Source organism: Phycodurus eques, chromosome 15 (assembly GCF_024500275.1).
Source record: "Phycodurus eques isolate BA_2022a chromosome 15, UOR_Pequ_1.1, whole genome shotgun sequence".
NCBI classification, from domain to species: Eukaryota; Metazoa; Chordata; class Actinopteri; order Syngnathiformes; family Syngnathidae; genus Phycodurus; species Phycodurus eques.
The window spans coordinates 17,167,916-17,188,051 of record NC_084539.1 but is presented as its reverse complement, the minus strand read 5'-3'; the positions used below and the strand labels follow the sequence as shown (position 1 = coordinate 17,188,051).

At 38.1% G+C, this 20,136-nt stretch overlaps 2 protein-coding genes across 2 annotated transcripts in view; both read right to left on the bottom strand.

The window, feature by feature from the left end:
- Window positions 1-1,035: 1,035 nt before the first annotated feature.
- Window positions 1,036-8,713, bottom strand: kcmf1 (potassium channel modulatory factor 1). Its single transcript, XM_061698590.1, has 7 exons — window positions 8,461-8,713; window positions 6,661-6,828; window positions 5,345-5,484; window positions 5,132-5,233; window positions 3,938-4,127; window positions 2,474-2,780; window positions 1,036-1,377 (listed from the first exon to the last, which is right to left on the bottom strand). The coding sequence occupies exons 1-7, from the start codon at window positions 8,474-8,476 to the stop codon at window positions 1,116-1,118; spliced, it is 1,185 nt and encodes a 394-aa protein (XP_061554574.1). The 5' UTR covers window positions 8,477-8,713; the 3' UTR covers window positions 1,036-1,115.
- Window positions 8,714-9,956: 1,243 nt separating this feature from the next.
- Window positions 9,957-20,136, bottom strand: part of itga1 (integrin, alpha 1) — a 48,553-nt gene continuing 38,373 nt past the window's right edge. The window contains exons 19-30 of the mRNA XM_061698588.1: window positions 19,178-19,254; window positions 18,894-19,020; window positions 17,711-17,788; window positions 17,555-17,631; window positions 17,356-17,445; window positions 16,347-16,449; window positions 15,433-15,549; window positions 15,246-15,344; window positions 15,056-15,160; window positions 13,456-13,551; window positions 13,265-13,378; window positions 9,957-12,657 (exon numbers count right to left, since the gene is read on the bottom strand). Of these exons, the coding sequence (XP_061554572.1) occupies window positions 12,601-12,657; window positions 13,265-13,378; window positions 13,456-13,551; window positions 15,056-15,160; window positions 15,246-15,344; window positions 15,433-15,549; window positions 16,347-16,449; window positions 17,356-17,445; window positions 17,555-17,631; window positions 17,711-17,788; window positions 18,894-19,020; window positions 19,178-19,254 (1,140 nt within the window). The 3' untranslated portion in view covers window positions 9,957-12,600. The remainder of the gene's footprint in view (window positions 12,658-13,264; window positions 13,379-13,455; window positions 13,552-15,055; window positions 15,161-15,245; window positions 15,345-15,432; window positions 15,550-16,346; window positions 16,450-17,355; window positions 17,446-17,554; window positions 17,632-17,710; window positions 17,789-18,893; window positions 19,021-19,177; window positions 19,255-20,136) is intronic.

Here is a 20,136-nt window from a genome sequence, read left to right as displayed (position 1 = left end):
AAGTTAATGGGTCACAGGCTTGATGCAGTTATTGGAAGTAAGGGTTATGCCACCAAAATAGTAAATAATAAACACTTCAATTTAATGTCAGTCCAAAAACATGCATGGCAGGTTGATTGAAGACTCTAAATTGCCCGTAGCTGTGCATAGGAGTACAAATTGTGGTTTGTTTATATGTGCCCTGCGATTGGCAGGCGACCAGTTTAGGGTGTACCCCGCCTCTCGCCCGAAGATAGCTAGGTTAGGGTCCGGCACACCCGCGACCCTAGTAGGGAGAAGCGGTACGGAAAATGGATGGGTGGGGGGATGTTCCAATACTTTTGCTCACTTGAAAAGTGGGTGGCTTCAAACAAAAGGTGGTCTGTCCTGCGTTGTTTAACATAACACATCAAGATGTAAATACTATGAAATAAAAGCTGGAATTCTGAACTTCTGTCTCATATTGATCTTTTGATCTGTAACCCAAATGTCTTCAGTATACAACAAAAACAAATGAATTGACCTTGCCGTATACTTTAATAGGGGACTGTACTTATTTCGTGAGCATGTTATACCCATTTCATGGCCACAAATTAGTGTTTTGTGTGCATGTTATACCTATTTTGTGGCCGCAAATTTGTATTTTGTGCACACATATTTTGTGGCCAAGAATTGGTATTTCGTAAGCACCTTATACCTATTTCGTTACCACAAATTAGTATTTTGGCAAAAGTTATACCTCCTTCATGGCCACAACTTAAGTTTTTCATGCACATTATACCCATTTAATGGCCACAAATACACATTTTGTGGCAACAAATACAAGTATTTCCTGCACGTAATGCCTATTTTGGGGCCACAATTTAGTATTTTGTGACCACAAAAAAGCATTTTGTGAGCATGCTATAGTTATACATCGACCACAATTAAATTATTGTGCCTCATGTCATCTATGCTGCTCCTTAGAGTTTTGCTGACATTTAAAAACAAAAAAATGGCCTGACAATACAATCACCCAAAAAAAAAAAAAAAAAAAAAAGAAAAGAAAATGCTTGGTAGGCGGGGCTTTTTGGGGGAGGGATGTCCATCACTGACAGTTGCAGCAGGCGGGACAGAGTCTGCGCACTGCCTGGACATCAAAGAGGCGGCGGCGGCTCCTTGGTGGCGGAGGCTCGCTCACGGAGCTGCAGGTGCTCCAACGCCACGTCAAGGGGCATCACGTCCACGCAGCCCATGGCGCCGAAGTCGACGAAGTCCCGCCGCTCGTCCTCATCGGAGGACGAGCTCTCGTCACGCATGAGCGTGGACAGCAGCAGCTCCTGCACGAACAGGCTGCGGTCGGCGCGCTCGCCCTCCGCCAGCTGACGCTCCGCCTCTGACAACTTGGACTCGTTCAGCCTGCACACCGGCAACCGTAGTCATGGCAACGCTCACACTGAATTTCTTATATTTTGCTTGCATTGCTAAATCAACTAGAGGTTTAAAATATTAAAAGTGGCTCTCAATGTGTTGAACGCAAATTACAATAATCAATATATTGCTGAGATTAAGGATAATATTATTGGCTTCAAATATTTGTTTTTGTAAAATTACATTTTTTTAAATATAAATGTAATATTTTTCAAAATAATAATTACAAGTATGTACACTAAGTATATTTTAATAAAATAAACTTTCCAATGTTTTAAAATGTTGAGAAAAACATTTCAGAATACTATAAACAGTAATCGCAAAGTAGTATTTGGAGAACATAAAATGTTTCACATTTTAGAATCTTTTTAATACAAGATTTCACAATATAAAGATTTCTAATACATTATTAAAATATTGTACTTTCCTTAACTTTAAATTCCTCATATTTAGGAATAAAACATTTTCTTAATTAAGGTATTTCTTTTTTTGTTTCCAGAATAAAATCTTCAAATATTAAAAATAAAATATTTGAAAATGTCACATTTTAGAATATTGCTTAGATTTTTTTTAAATACAAATGCTTTCTAATATTCTTGAATATTTTAATCAAATATATCAACCATTTCTTTGGTAAATTTATCTTAGAATAAAATGGACATTTTCTAATAATCAAATTTTCCGATATTAATCAAATATAATTCGATTAAAAAGAAGAAAAGAACATTAGTACACCAAACTATTTTAGATTATAAAATATTTTTGTATCAGAAGTTTGTAATATTTGATTATTTATAGAATGAATCATTTTAGACAAAAATATTAGAAATGTTTTACTTGGATTTTTAAAAACATGAAAGCGTAGCATCTAATATTTTGCTAATTTGAATAGAACATAATCAAATATAAATAAATAAAACATGGGAAAGAGTTTAATATTTGATCTAAAAAGATATTGCAAAAAAGTATCACATAGCCGAGCAAATAAAACTACAACCAAAATAAATAAATATAGAAATTGGCTGATTTTTGGGGAGCTTATTAGACTGTGCAGGCATGTCTAATAAAAAGAAGCACCACCTACCGTGCTAATAGAAACTGGGAATTGTGGGATGAGGTTGAGGGGTTGCTTTCGGCCGGCGTGCCCGTGCTTGTGGCGGCCGCGCTGGGCGGCGGGATGGTGGCGGCAGCCGAGCCGGCGGCGTTGGCCGGGTTGTTGCCGCGTCGGGCGGCGTGGCGGCCTGTCTCCACCTGCTGGCGCGCCGCCTGCGCCTGCTGCCGCTCTAGCTGCAACTGCATCTGGAGCTGTTGCAGCTGCGACGCTGAAGGCCCCGAAGAGTTGATTTGGCCGCCTGCTGCGCGCCGCACCCCAGACAGCTGTGACAACAACTCTGAAAGTAAACAAAGAAAAAACTTTACAGTTTTTTTTTTGTGTACAATTTCTCTTAAAATTACCTGTACCAGGCATTATAATCAATTAAACGATCATTATGATTTATTGTGAACGTGTGAACCAGTCAATTAATCATGCCGTATGTATAAAAAAAAAATAATAATTTCTAAAGTACAAAAAACAAACGAAAATGTATACAAAAACATCACATTTTTCTGAGAAAAAAAAGTCACAACGTAAGAATAATGTCATTCCTTCTCTGAGAAAAATTGCAAAAATATTAAGTGGCTAAGGTTATATATTATACATAAGTGTTGCTTAATTGTTTGAAAACTATGAAAAAAACCTTAAACGTTCTGAGAATAAAGTTGCAGTTTGATAAATATAAAATGATAAAAATATATATTGGGTATGCAGTAACAACCTGGCTTCAACGTTATGTGAAAATGGTAATTTTTCCAGAAGGGAAAAAAAAAAAAAAAAAAGCCAATGTTAACAGAATAAAGTCGTATATCATAAAAATGTGATGATTGATTGGGGGAAAAAAAGGAAAAAGTCAAAGCTCGGAGAATAAAGCAGTACTTCGTACAAACTTAAACATTTTTGAAAAACAATATTACAAGAAAAAAAAACATCATGCTCAGTGAACATCCTTGTATTTCATTAAAAGAAATTACACTTGATGGAAAATGATTGAGTGCTGTAGTTCCATGAATAAAATCATATTTGGTAAAAGACAAAAGCAAAACAAATATTACAGGACAAAAGTTGCAATATACACATAAGGTCATATTTTCTCTTAGAAATAATTCATGTTGCGTGGATAATGTACTAACAAAAAATAAAAATAAAAATCCCAATGGTAAATTTGTCATTTGTAAAATAAATCAAATATACAAATATTACAAGGATTTTTTTTTTGCAATGTTACAAGAATGAGGGTGTCTATTAAACACGTCTTAAAGCAAGTGAGTCAAAATGGATGCTGTTGCCCAACACGACATCAGCTATGGGAAGTCGAGCTACAACTTGATTTATGAGTCTAATTCATTCCGTGACAAAGTTTGAAACTCAATTTATTCAGATTTCAAGTCGATTTTTTCTGCCCACTTCACTCGTGCGGCGGCATATCTCAAGCTCGGTGGCAGCGCTTACCTGCGATGGGGTCCATGGCCTCCCTGTTGCTGGGCGTGTAGGTGGAGCTCTGCGATGACGACGTGGACGAAGACAGGCCGCCCGCTGAGCCGCCAGTAAAGTGCATGTTGGTGCGTCGTGCTCGGGGGCCGCCCAGTCCCCGCCCGGGGTGGAACATCCGCCGCACGTGCCGGACGCTGCTCGACTCGTCGTGAAGCGAGGTCCGTTAAGGCGCGATAGTGGCACGGAAAAGGGAGGCAGAAGTCATTGGTGTATTTTTGGATTATTGCCATAAAGAGTTTCTTTCAGCTTGTGACAAAAGACAGCGAGGTAACCCTGTGTGTTTTCACAAAGCTCATGATGTCATCAAAGCACTGCATTGATATCAGATTTTGGACTTGCATTGTTCATAGGCTCATGGCCCATTTTGACGTGCTGGTAGCACTCAAGAGATTGTAAAATTATTGTGTTTCGCCTGCTCACGTCATAATCACGGTGATTCACATTAGATGAACAAATAATAACTACAACTATTGTGTCTTTGTTCCTATATCCATGCCAGCGACACATAGTGACAGGCACTATAGAGACAAGGTGCAATTAACCTGTGTGTACACCTTTTACCATTCATACAACAGAATAATAGCTGTGTGTTCAACTAAGCAGGCCACACTTCAAACTGACTGAGTACATTTGTATGCAAATTGAGACAAGATCATCATTATTTCTTATGTTTGGTAGTGTGCTCTGACACTTTATAATTTTAAATATGTACCCTGGCTCAATAAAGGTTGGGAAACACTGCATTATCAAATGTTGTCAGCACTTGGCACATCAAAACAAAGTCATGGTGAGAGACTCTTTGGTTGACAATGATGTTAACAAACGAGCAATCAGACACAATCCAGCAAATTATTGCCAATCATCTACTTCGTTCATTATACAATGTTGTTGGGACTTGCCGTGTTAAAACAAAGTAGCAGCGAGTGGCTAGTTTTGTCTACGCTGTTGTCAACAAAAGATTCCCACTTGCATGTATCAGTCACACTGTTCAGCAAATCATTGGCTATCTGTTTGGTGCGGGGCTTTGATGACGTTATAAGCTTTTACCTTGCGGTCGGTCGTTACAAGCTGAGAGATGTATCCGTTCATGGCAGGGAGCCATTTTGTTTCACATAGTGTATATCCAGTGATGTTAGGTTTGTGAAAGGATATCAAATCTCGAGGTGCTCTGTGCTCGAGAGTGAGGTGGGCTGTGAAGTCGTCTGTGACATGGTTGGGATCCCCCCCGGGCAAGGCGGCACATATTGGACAGATCTATAACACAAAGACAAAGGTATGGGGTAAGACTTGTAATCTTAAAAAAAAAAAAAAAGAAAAAAAAAAAAAAAACGATGGTCTGGAGTGGAGAGAGTGGGGCGTACTCACCACCTCAGTAGACGTCTCGGGGTGCTCAGCGGTGACGTGCTCCTGCAAGGACGTCTCAGTGAATCCCATCTTGCCACAGTAAGGACATGTGAACGCCTGGTGCTGCTCCAATGAGAAGGTGTCGTTGCCATAATACAAATCTGCACGGGCCACAGAGACACTTCATTAGGCACGCGAGGGTTACCGCAAATGTAGCCCACTTGAATAAATACACGCAGCGTCTCAAATCAAACCACTCATGGGGTGTGGGGTGGGACAAGCAGTGGTAATTAATGTCACAGCAGACATCTTTGAAATGGCATCTGTGAAGATTCCAAGCGTTTCAACGTTGATTAAAAAAAAAACAACTAAACAATCCAATGAGGGGATAAGGCGAAAGAATGAATCATTTAAGTAAAATAAAAGTTAGATTTTCAGAGAACAATTTGTCCAAATTTGTCTGAATTTCCATATTTTTAAAATTTTGTCAAGAATATTAATTATCGCTGGACATTTATTGCCGCATATTATTTAATAGGACTAAAATAATTCTGCATATCGTTCAATTAGAAAACATAATAATTGTTTACCTTTACCTAAATTACCTTTTAATGCCAGACAGTTGCAGTCTGGATCAAAGTATATGAGATTTCAAGTGCCATTGTCAAAAATATCTGTCTATGGACTAATTAGTCTTTACTGATTCTGTTTTCAACCACAGTCTGTTAAATCAGATTTCAATAGTCAAAATTAAAACTCAGTACTTCTAGTCTTCCCCTCAAAAAATACTTGTTTTCCTTGAAAATATACACCTTTTTAAAAATATATTTTATTGAAAATATAGGACTTTCTCCTGAAAAACGTAAGATTGTTTCTAAAAAAAAATCTTGAAAATTAACTACTTCCCCCCCCGAAAAAAATACTATTTTATTTTTTAAAATAATAAAATACTTTTTTTTCTTGACAATATGACTCTTAAGTATAGCTTTTCTTGTCAACGATATAATTTTGTTTTCTCACAAATACAAAACTTCTTCCTCAAAAATAGTTTTTTTAACAGTTGTATAGTGATTTTCTTAATACTTAAAATCACGTGAATATAATAAAAGTTGACTTTTTTCTTGAACTCAAACTACTTTTTGAAAAATGACTGACATATGCAATGTTTTTTATCTTGAAAATATATCCCCCCCCCCCCCCCGAAAACAGACCTTTTTCTCTAGCAAATATGTGCCTTTTTCCTTAAAATGACTTTTTCCCGTCTCAGCTTGTGCTAATCATAACCACTGGCTCATTGTGCATGATAACAGTGAAGAGAAAAAACACGCAAGGCTTACCGTAGTCTACCCTGGTTAATATACACTGCATGGGGTGCTCTGTGGTATGTCGCGTGGTGGTTGCGCCGCTCTCGTAGCACGACGCGCACAGGTCGTAGTCGTAGCAGATGAGACACTTGAAGCGTCTGCCCCGGAAGTTTCCCTTCAAACAAGCGTCGCAGCTCACACCTATAAGAGGGAAGAAATAACGTCAGACAAAGCTCAGCTCAGTGCTTTTTCCTTGGCTTCTTTTTGTCACTTGCGACAATACCCATAAAGAAAAATGCAGAATTTACAGTGATGTAGAAATGGCTCTGCCAGCTCAGTATATTATGAGCAATGTTACAGAGTATTGTACGTAAAACGTCACCCTAAGAGCATAACTGCTCAACTTATTTTTAACTTACTGTCACAATATTAAATCAAAATACCAATGTGCTTGCTAAAAAAAAATATTTTTTCTTTTTGTCTGTATAGATTCACAGTCATGCCGCTCATGGTCATCTGTCGGGCTATATCAGACTTTGACTTAAAATCTTAAAGGCCCCAAATGTGAAATTTAGCTCCCCGTAAGACCCAACTGCAGTAAAATACATCCTGTACTGCAATGACGCCAGGATATGAGGTGTGTCGGAAAGGCTCCAGGACTTCAAGGAAGTTTCCCCCTTGAAGTAATAATTCCCCTGGAGTCTAATGGAATTTCCCAGCTTTCATCCACTTCTCGACCATCTTAATGTCATCCACGTTTTCGAAACAGCTCCCCGTGTTGAGCCCTTTAATCTTGAGAAAGAGGGGAAAGAAACGCTGCGGCACACCGATGTTCTTCTCGGACAGGAACTGTCAGATGCTCAGGGCATGGTGAGTAGGCGCGAGTGTTTCTGCCACAACTCTGGTCTCTAATCATGCATTGAAAGAAGCAAACGCCGCAGGTTCGCTTTGGAGACATCCTGGTTGATCATCCGACTCACTTTGAAGGGGAAAACTCGTAATCCTGGAACCTTCCGGACAGACCCTAATTTAAGAGAACCCCTGCACTTAATCAGCAGGCATTTAATCATCAAGCACCTGAGTGTCAGTTAAGGTCATCCACTGTGTGTTTCATCGGCGGCTGACTTGAGTATTCCAAACAATTTTTAAAAATGTATGTCATAATTAAAAAAAAATATAATAAAATATTTTAAAGAGCACCTCGGATAACAATAAAGTTCCATCTCTATGCCACAAGCCCAACTTTAGGTCGGCCGCTCTCATTGATCTTGCCCGAGCGAACATTTAGGAATTATGTGGCTAAAACACACACGCAGCCCTCTAGTTTGTGTCTATAATACTTAATTTATATTGTAACACATCCATGGAAGTTTTGTTTTAGTGCATAAATACGTCGAAGACTTTTGCGGCCTGACTCTTGATGACAGTGCACTCGCAAAACGGGACACTTTCTTTCAGCTAATGTTAGCTCCCTGGCTAGCACACGACTACCCGAATAAACGTGACATGTACGTAATGTGTGTCTATTGGTGTTATTTTGTGCGTTCAAGTGACAAAAAAAAAGTGAGCCCGTAAAGACAAGATGTTGGCGCTGTTAGCACACGTAGCCTCCTAGCAACGGCTAACTGCTAAGCTACGCCATGTTGTCGAGTCAGCTCCTAACTATTTTATCATTATACGCCTAAAATGGCTGTCGGTGCCTGTATTTGTGTTACAATGCGTCTAAAATAAGGAGCGATAATGAGCCGTTCTCTTCATTTTTCTGAGCTTGGACAGGGGCTCGCAGCATAGCGTAGACCCAGTTAGCCACGGCGGCGCTGTTTATCCACTCACCCTCATGTCGGGACATCCTACAAGCGGCCCCAAAGCAAGCCCTTCCCGGGGCTCCCCCACAGCGCCGTCGACGAGGCGAGGATGGGGAGATACTGCAACAGGGAAGCCGTTGCTTTCACCTCCCTTGTTTTTTTTTTTTTGTTTGTTGTTCTTGTTGTTTTGCGTTTTGTTCTCTGTTTTGCGGCCAAGATGGATCCCCTTTGCCCAGCTTTTCCCTCCCCAAGGCAGCCACTTATCGCCGCTTCAGTGCCGGCGAACGACGCTAGGCGGCGCGCTGCTGCCTGGAATCTCACATAAGTGAAACGCAAGCAAGGGGCATGACAGTTTGTTGGAAGCGCCCCCATTTCAGACTCGCAGGCACCACAACGTGACTTTAATGATTTTTATAATTAATTCACGCAACATGTAAGAGATTTATATTTTAATAAGTAACACACTTTCCTCATAATTTAGGAATCCACCATCAAGTGAGTGACACTTTTCTTCCATCTTTACAACATAAAGAGGGAAAAATTACTCTACACAAGGGACCATACAGTACATCGTATATTAAAATGCAACTTTATTGATCATTAGAGTGACAGTTTTTGTGGCATTTATTTTAATTTTGATTTAATTTTTAATTTTGTATTCAACAACTTTACAAAGACAATTATTCTGTATTCATTGAGAATATATATTTTAAATGTTTTTTTTATAAAATGAATTTGTTTATTGTGACTTTCTCTGCTATATTATTTATTTTAAAATTTAATATGTAATTTAATAAACGAGAATCGTTTCTGTATTTATTTTTTAATTAAATGTTTTTCTTTACATAAGAAAAGTTTTTCTGCACTAAAATAAACAAGACTAATTTCCTTAACAAAAACTCTAGACTCTCATTGATTCACTAAATATGTGATATGTTCATATTCTGATAACTAAACTTAACTTATTTGTAATGCAGTAATTAAGAACCAAGTAAGTAACACTTTTGGAAACCTTGGCGTTTTTGTAACATTTATTTTCTAAATTGAATTTGTAATTTAATAAACATGAATCATTGCTGCATTTATTTGGTTGAATTAAAAATTTTCATTAAATATTTTTGTTTAACTAAAAATAATAATCTTTTTAAACTGTAATAAATTTTTCCTGCAATTACTTGTTATTTTCTACTTTTAAAGTTGAATGTTTTTCATAAAGAAGACTCCTTTCTTTATTTGGTAATATTTCAACTTTAACTTTTAACAAAGAAAGACCTTCTCATGCATTTATTTGGTAATCTATTTTTTTTATTAATTTGTAGTGTAATTAAAAAATATTTTTTTCTGTATTTACATGGCAAAATGTGCAAACAAAATGCTCCAGTTAATCCAAAGGTAATTGAAAAAAACTTTTAACAATAAAATGATAATATATACAAACTACAGTAATCAACCATTTAAAAGTTGTGAAGCCAATACATGTTTTCATTTATTTGAAAAAAATATGCAAATAAAAAAGCATTAGGCTGAAAAAAGATACTAAAGTAAAAAAAAATGGTAAACTTGAAAATAGATTTAAATTTGTTTTGAAATATGTATACACTGTAATACAGATAACAAACTGAATAGATTTAAAATATGTTACATAAAGAACACAGTATATATGACATTTGAATTTACAAAATCTGCATACACCTAGACATTCTCATACAAGAGCTGTATCACACATTCTTCTTTACAAATATAATATGCTACGTCTGTCAAAATATGCAATTAACAGTCGAGTTAAAAAAAAAAAAAGCTTTTATTTCATACAGAGCATTCATTCAGTTTGTGTGTGTTGACTAGGAAGTGAGACAGCTCGACAAAACAAACCAGTGCATCATCACATTGAAGATTTCACAGCAGTGTCGTTCGTTTTGCTTTGAGCTCTTATAAAAGAAAATAAGTGATTCCAGACCACATTTAGTCTATCTATGCAAATAGGTGAAAACGGACAAAGAACTTTAAAAAAAAAAAAAAAAAAAACATCATCTACGTCTAATTAGTGTCTACATTATAACATATGTCATAATACCTGAGTACAAAAACAAGGCTTGTGGGCGACGTCTCTTAAATTACATGAATTATTGCAGCAACGACAGCCAAAAAAACCCAAAAACATTTATGTACATTTTGAAGCTTAAATTTTGTGATATTTACAGTAAAGTCGGAGGTTATGGGATTAAAGAAAAAAGACCAAACAAAAAGGACATACAAATAGTTGGATCTTTTGGCAAAATAAAATATATTAAAAAAAAAACAGGATGTGAAGAAATGTGCCATGACGCTAGCATGCTGGAAAATGTTCAAATATACATACAGTGTCTCTGGGGTGGGGAAACCTGCAGCCACAACAGGAAAAAAACATTTAACGCACCAATGATGAGAATATTTCATTAAAGCTGTGTACAGCGATGGACGGGCCCTCGCACCCTCTTTTACAAAAAGTCGCAAGGTCCCATGCTGGAAATAAAACAGGAAGTCTGGGCTTGAAGCAGCCCTTCAGGGCGAATTCTCTCGCAGGAGAGTATGAGCATCCTGGTCCAAAGTGGCTGTTTCAAACCAAAATGGTGGACTTCCTGTTCAATTTTGGGTACGGGTCCTTGAGACTTTTTATGTCTTGCTATAGACATATCCACCTATTTTCATCTTGATTGGTAAAACTGCTGTCTGGGTCTTTCTAGGGTGCCTTTTTCAAAGCATTCACCAAGAATGGCTTTTGTGCTTAATGTCAAAACAGACGTGTCAATCAAATTTCGTGTTGACCGGTGAAACTAGTGTCAGGGGCTATTTTTTTCTCTCTCTCTAAATTTCTAGGCACTTTTTTCACAGAATTTACTCAAAATGGCCAATTTACTGTTCAATTTCAGGCATGGGTCCTTGTCCTGCCATGAGCGACATGTCCACCCAATTTCATACTGATCGCTGAAACTCTCTTGCTCCTTATCATGTGCTCTTTGGCACCATCTTCAAGTAATTCATTCAAAATGGCCGACTTCTTGTTTAATTTCGGTCACGGATCTTTGAGACTTTTTTGTGCATCCCGTCGTTTTGTGCATCCCGTCATCCTGTCGTGATCAACATGTCCTCCCAGTTTCATATTGATGAGTAACACTGGTGTGAGGGGCTAATTGCTCTCTAAAATTTTAGGCACCTTTTTAATGTAATTCACCCAAAGTGGGTGACTTCCTGTTCAATTCCAGACATGGGCCCGTGAGACCTTTTTGTGCGTCCTGTCATGGGAGACATCCATCCATCCATTTTCTGTACCGCTTTATCATCAAAAGGGTCGCGGGCGTGCTGGAGCCTATCCCAGCTAACTTCGGGCGAGAGGCGGGGTACACCCTTAATTGGTCACCAGCCAATGGCAGGATACGTATAAACAAACAACCATTTGCGCACACATTCACACCTAAGGACAATTTAGAGTCCTCAATCAACCTACCATGCACGTTTTTGGGATGTGGGAGGAAACCGGAGTGCCCGGAGTAAACCCACACAGGCACGGGGAGAACATGCAAACTCCTCAGAGGGACCCGGGATTTGAACCCCGCTCAGGTGTGCTAACCAGTCGACCACCATGCCGTCACGGGAGACATGTTCACCATATTTCGTGTGGCTCTGTGAGACTGGGGTTGGGGGCTATTTAGTTTAAACATTTTTAGGGGACACTACAGAGTGAGGTTTTAGAAGCAATGTCTGGGACCCCTAAAATATGTGTATTTTCACCAGGATACTCGTGTGTGTGCCAAAATTGGTAAGACTTCGGCCATGCTGACATAACAATAAACAGTGATTCCAAGAGCCTGATAATGATACAACACTTTACGGAAACTGAAATAAGAAAAAGGTGCCCCATCCCTGTCATATAGAGTCTGTACAGCACACGTGGTGATGTCGCCACTTTGGATGGTCATAGCAAAAAAAGTGCATTCTTTTTTTCCAATTGAAGTGCATAACAGTCCAAATGCAAACATGGACTTTGCCCGTATCAGTGATGGGCTCCGTTGAATGGCTTTTTGCACTCCAAGGTAGTCGTTGTGTGTCGTCACACACTCAAAGTGTTTTTTTTTTTTTTTTTTTTAAGTGACTCCAGAAGTGGCGCTCACTTCCTGTTCACGTGTAAGCCTCAATCCATCATTTCCTCCTTGGACAACTCCCGGGATTTTCGCTTAAAGAAGCCCATCTGCGGGAGAAGACAACAACGATCACCGATGGAAATTGCAAAAATGGTACTCGGAAATTGTTGAAAGATGCTTGAAAGAATGAATTGAGCAACATAAGGCTTGTTGTTTACTCTTTTATGAAATATTTTGAAATGTAACACTAGGAAATGAAAAGTTGTTGACTCAGTTGCTACGGGTGGGATATTTGTGTTTGGTGATGTGTCCATCCACCACATACACACAGTGTGGTGTATAAAGTGTTGCCTCCACGGGTGAATAAGCTTTTGTCTTTACCGGCGCTCGTTTTGTTGAATGCATAGATTAGCGTTAGTTTACAGCAATAGCTGCTGATAAGCGGCACATACAGTGGCACATTTTGACATATGTTATGCATAAAACAGTAAAACTATTTGGATTTTGGCAGCATGGAACCTTTAAAAGGCAAATTTTGTGTGCGTGTTATTTTTGGGTGGTGCTGGAACGGATTAATTGTCATTTCCATTCAATTCAAAGGGGAAAGATTATTTGAGATACAGTATGCGTTTTAAGATACGAGTGGGGTTACGGAACGAATTCCTCATATCTCAAGGCACTAATGTAGTCTTAATTTCAGTGTGTTAGCGTTACCTTCCACAGAGCGAAGATGACTAGCGCTAAAATGAGAAGGCCTATAAGGATGCTGATGATGATGATCCATATCGGGATTCCCCCTGAGCTCTCCTTGGAGACTTGGATCTTCACCTGATGGGGGACCAAAACAAGTCACGTATTATATTGTCTTTAATAAATAAAATACATATGCGCAAGGGCCAACTCACAGTTCTAGTGCTGTCACTGGTGCTCAGCACAAATAGATCTGTGTTTCTGCTCCCCAGGGTGGCGTTCACCAGCATGTACAGACTGGAAAAGTCCGCCTGAAAGATCCCCCACCCCACAAAAAAAAATAAAATAAATAAAATCATCAAAAATCAGACAGATCCTTTCAGGTCATTGAAACCACCCCACCATTGCGCTGTAGTCAGTAGCCATACAGTAGGAATGTCAAAAAGCAGTATGGTATGATGGCATCCCACGTCTGACACCATTTTTCATAGATCTCTAAAGGAGTACCCGAATCAACCTGGATATGACCCACTTATATTGTACTTAAAACAACTGTAAAGTGTCTGGCTACAAATTGGATGTCCTCCCTAATCCCACTTCTGACACCATTTACCACAGAACTTTGAGAAATAAGACCATCAACCCATATTTGAATCCGCATATATTGGGTTAAAAAACGGTACAGTGGATACACCTTGAAGTCCACATGGATCCTACTTCTGACACCATTTCATACAAAACTCTGGGAAGTCCTGCCATCAATTTCACACAAAGTAAAAAAAAAACTGCACACTGTCTGGCTCCACCCATGAAGTCTTCGCGGACCCCACTTCTGAAACCATTTGCCAGGAGTAGCACTTTCAATCACATACACAACAACATCAACATAATCTAGAGTTAAAGTACAGTATTACTGTGTTATTCTGGTAGAATCACACATTTTGACAGTGGCAATGACCTAACTACCAAACATTTGTTAAACTGGGAACACCACAGATGCAACCCCATTTCTGGCACCTTTTTTTTTCTCGAGTACCACAAATCTGCAACTAAAGGGTTTAAAGAATCTGTACACTGTCTGGCTACAACTTTGAAGTGATCACAGATCCTGCTGCAATCACCATTTTGAGGAGCAATACCATCAGTCCACATCTAAACATCGACCAATCAACAGACGATAGTAGACATACTCCATCACTGCAGGTGGCATGCCACTTCTGAAACCACTTCCCAAAGAATTTTGAAGATTTCTACCATCAAACTGGATTTTAACTCGCGTTTATTGTTTTGATTGTCTGGTTACACCCTTGAAGTCATCGTGGATCCCACTTCTGACACCATTTCCCAGGAGTATCAATCACATTGACAAAAACATCAACAGAATCTAGTGTTAGTCACAAATTGTGACAGTGGAAATTACCTGTCTAACAATAGTTTGTTAAACTGGGAATACCACAGATGCCATCCTACTTTTGGCACCATTATTTTTTCTTTACTATATATATAAACGTGTATATACTGTGTGTGTGTGGGTGTGTGTGAATGTGTATTCGTGTGTCTGTGTGTGTGTGTGTGTGTGTGTGTGTGTGTGTGTGTGATTCTGAAACAAATTATACTGATTGTGAAAATGTGAGGTAATAATATATTTTTTTAAATAATTAAAACAATTGTGGGGGGAAACTGGACAGGTGATACTGGGGTTTAATGAAAAAAAAATTTTTTTTAAATGAAAATATATTTTGAAAACAATTGTAATACAATTTTTCAAAAAAACATCTTTGATATTAATAAAATAATCAGTTATCTTGGACCCACCTTGATGAATGTGGGCTTCCACACTCTGAAGGTAATGTTGACCTGACTGATTTTGGCCTCCGGGATGAAGCATTTGAATGAGGCGCACGGAAGGTTGTCGCAGCTCTGCGGTGCAATTCAAACAGACCCAGTGAGGAGGGCGGGAGAATGCACACCCCGCCACGCACACACAAATATATATGCCACCCACCAGAAGAAAGACGCTGAGCGTTTCTTTGTTTGGATTGGGTTTTATGACGTCCGGGTTGAGATTAAGAGGGTTGATCGAAGCGGCCGCGTCACATTTCATCTGCGAAGAGGAGAAAAGCCCATTGGAACACGTATCTTCTCCCACTTGTATAAACAAGTGTAGTGATGGTGGTGGTGGTGCCGCTTGCCTGCGGGCTGGTGATGACGTGCGTCAAGTACAGCAAGTAATTGTTACGAGGCGACAGCTCAGGGTAGGTCACCTTCAGATCGAGGGGAGGAGTCACTTTATCACCTGCTTTCTCCACCTGAGGCACATACAGGAGAGGCCATGTGAGAAAATACAAAGAATAACCCCTCATCATGAGTAGAATCATCCATCCGTCCATTTTCTATACCGCTTATTAATGGAAAACAAATATTGGGCACTCACTGAAATACTGAACAAAGCTGCATTTTAACCCTAGGGATTTATTAAGTTTCTTTTTTGTTTTGGTCAATTCTATTTTCAACATTGAAAACAACTGAAAATTGTACAGATTAAGCAAAGAACGTGAATAATTTTCTTTTTTTTTTAGCCAATGTATAATAACATTTTTAATGTTGAAATCTTCAATTTTAACGCTTACAAAATATAACTTCATTTTTTGTAAATGTTTGCTTTTTAAATGTTAAATTTACATTTTAAACCCAGAAAAAATATCTGTCAGTTTAATTTTGAATTTTGTAAGGCTTGAAAATTGTACATCTTAACCCTAACAAATCCTTCATTTTCTTTTTTTTCAATCAATTTATTTTTTAATATTGACAAACTTGAACGTTTGACATTCTAATCCAAGAAAATGTATAATTGTCTGTCATTTTTATTTATATTTATGTCAGTTTTCTTTTAAACATGGAAATAGTTGAAGATTCTACATTTAACCTCAGAGAAATCTTCTGTCACTGAAATGCTTCAAAATGTTCAATATTAAACCTATAAAAGGATACATTTTTAGTTTTTGAAAAAAATCAATTCTAACATCGTTTTTAATGTTTAAATACAGTAGTTGATTTCTGTAGAATTTTGAGCCAAGAAAATTATACTCTTTATTTGAAGTCTTACTGTGTAGCTGATGTTGACCTCCTCGCCGATCATGCGGGTGTCGTTGAACACACCCAAGTACTGCTCGCCCTCTTTCACCACCACATGCTCGTCCACTGGACGCCTGGAAAGAATGCATACATATTGATATTTGATTACTAATGTTTAATTATATCGATCATCATACAACATAATCTGCGGTGTGTCTCCCTCCACATTATAGATGCCGCCCAACTACAGCCTGTACCCCAAAAATTGGATGCCAAAAAGTGGCAGTTTTGATAACAACATCAAAGGCAAAAATAGAAAAACTAGAAATAGAAATAGTAAAATAGAAACAGTAAATCATTTGAATACATATGAGTCATTTCTGACAAAGGTACAGTTAATTACTTAACTTATTTTTGAATTACCAGCCTATACCAGGTTTTTTATTTTGTTGTTTAATTTTTTTGTCATAGTGCAGAATTTTATCTCATTTTGAGACCAGGCCTGAATTTTTGCATTTTAATCGGAGCTGCCAAGACCTAGATTAGATTTTAATGTTATTGCTGTTGTTTATTTTGAGCCCACACCTGGATTTTAATTACAATTTTGTTCTTGTGAAAGTGCAGAATTTTATCTCATTTTGACCCCAGATCTGGAATTTTATTTTATTTAATGTTACTGTTGTTATTACCAACACCTGGAATTTAATTGTATTGTATTTTATTTTCAGCCAAAACTTTGATTTATTTTATTTTATTTTATTTTGAGACCAGATATATTAATTTAATTTCACAGAAAAAAATTCTCACTCACGGAATTAAAATATTACATTTATGGGAAATTTAGTCCAATGCAATTAATTCTATTCTATTCTATTGGATTGGATTTTTTTGATGTAATTGTTTCTGTGTTGCTGTTAGATTGAATTGAATTTTATTGACCGCTATGTTAATTAAATTCAATTAGTTGACAACAGATGAATGCACGATTTCCGCCTTTACCGACGGTAACTAAGAAACGACAGCGTTTAAAGCGCACTCACACAGTGAACACGAGCCCGGCCTCGTACTTGACGGGGATGGAGATGTGCACCGTGTTGTCGTTGAGGGTGGAGGTAAGCTCTTCGCTATCGCTGTGGAGAATAACACACACACACACACACACACACACAGACACACACTTTATGAGGACAAGCACAGTATCGTTTTATGTCATTTTAATGTGATTCAAGGGGGCTTTACCTTGTGGCTGTCACGTTGATTTGTATGTTGTGATGGATGTGATTAGGATTCACCTCGAACTTTACCTTGAAAGCTTCCTGTGGACATCACATAGCGTCTTGAAGAACAAAAGCACTGAGACAAGTTGATGCGTGTTTGCTCGTTTTCAAGCGGTACCTCCACATCGCTCCCCAGGAAGGGGTACCCCACCGCACATTCCACTTTGGTGTGATTCAGAGTGCAGTCTTTGTCCGGCTGACATTCCAAAGGAAAACAAGGTCAATCGCCACGGAAGTTGTTTAAAAACACTCTTCACAGAAACGTATGCAGTTTTTTTTTTTTCCCCCCCACAATTTAAAACTGTTCCCAGGTTTCTCTGAAACGCTTCAGTCAAAATATCCCAACTATCAAGAATGGTCGTTCTCCTTGCTGAAAGTTCCTCTGCATGAAAGGGTCATGCAAGACCACCGCTTGTCTTCATTTCATCGTCTTTTACCTGGTACACTTATAAAGATAATCGGGCTATTTTTTTCTCAATTTTGCCCTTCCTGACCAAGGACAACAAAAAGATTATTTTATGTTTCATTAGATTATTTTATACGATTATCCTGTGGTCTGAGTGAATTTGCCCTGATAATACGGTCCAAAACGGGTCGGGGTCGACAATCTTAAATATTAAACGTTCAATATTTACAACCAAAAATCTTCACGTATGCCGGGAAAGCCGACGCCGCCCGAGTCGTGACGCCGTGATTTGTGACGGGAAACGGAATGTAGCCAATCAAGAAGCGACCTGACTGAGGAACAAGGAAGCAGCAGTAAACAAAAACAAATGTGTCCTACGCCATGTCGGATTTTGTATAAGTGTTTTCCATTTAAGCCTGTTTGTCAGCTCGGATTTTCAAAGGGTGCTTCATAATAGCACTTGTGCTTTTTGTAATATTTGAAGATAGACTTGCATATTTTGCAAGTGTACATGGCACAGGTCTCATTTTTAGTAAACTATTTCCACACGCTTGAGGCACCGCTGCTAGTTTGCTGCGCCGATCGACCACCTGTTGATTTCAGTGACACGTCCGTGCTGTTAATGCCGAAACACTTGATTGGCGATTAGTCGACTTCAAGCTATAACTGCCATTGTGGAGTGGTAAAGTCGACGTATCGACTAATCGGTTCCACCCATAGAGGAGAGTCGACTTGTTTTTATTTTTGCCACAGTAACTTGGGACTTGCTAGAAACTTAAAGGTTATGACTTATGACTTGCACATATGTGACTTACTTCAGACTGTGGTATTTTGATGACATCATGTCACAGACTGGCCGGGAAAAAAAAAAAAAAAAGGTCTTTAAAGGTCTCACCTCCACTTTGACGTAGTTGATGTTTGGCGTGAAGCTGACGACCACTTTGGTGTTGTAGGCGTTGTCTTTGCTGTTTCTCACGCGGATGTTCACGTCCAGTTTGTCCTTCTTGGCTCGGATCACCAAGCTGGAAGACAGCAAAGGAAGACCCTGAACTTACAACCGATCCGCCACAAGAGGGTAGCCATTCAGCGGAAGGTCGGGCAAGGCTCATAAAACTGCAGCGGTTTGAGAAAATGCGTGAACTCGAACTTCCTAAGTGTGTTTTATGCACGTGGGCTCACCCTGTTACGCTGGGCTCTGCTTGGAGGGAGAGGTCAGCGATGCACCGCTGGTCGCTGCCACAGTCTACCAAGGGAATCTACAAGAATAGGAAAGCTTAAATACTGAACATGTGTGCTACAGTATTAGACATAAGGGTGAGTGTTAAGGCAATAATACTGCAGCATATCTATAATGTTTCAGATTACCTTTTTGGACTGTGGCCAAAAATCCCAACTATAGTTTCATCTAACACATTTTCCCACATGCTTCAGAGAGACTTGATGATTTTATTTTGTTGTTGTTAAAGCACATGCCTGGAATTCTATTTAATACAATTGAATTATGTTCTATTTTATTATGTAGTTTTTTTTAAAATGAATTAACAGAGTTCAGATGTATTGTATTTTATTTTATTCTATTTTATTGTTGTTCTACTCTCGACCTAAAATCTTATCTAATTTCAATTCATTTCATTTTGTGCCCAAACTTTGATTTTTATTATATTAGAGTTTTGTTTGTTTGTTTGGTTTGTTATTACAGTCTAGTTCTGGAATTTAATAAAATTTTATTCTATTTCATAATTACATCTACTGGTAATTCATTCAATTTGATTAGTCTTTAAGAATGTAAATTCATATTTTGTTTTAATGTGACCACACCTGGATTTTTATTTCATTTTAGTTTTTGTTGTTGAAGCACAGACCTGGAATTTTATTTTATTATATTTTACAGTTAAATTTCATTTAATTAAATTATTTTTACAAATATATATTCATATTATATTTTGACCAAACCTCGATTTTTTTTTTTAAAAAGATTACTTATTTTTGTTGTTGTTTGAGCCCAGACCTGATTTCATTGAGAGCACAGACGTATTACAGTGTGTAGACCTAACATTTTATTCTCCTTTACTTTAAGCCCACACCTGTATTTATTTTTTTTAAATTAAATGTTATTTTGTTGTTGTTGTTGTTGTACT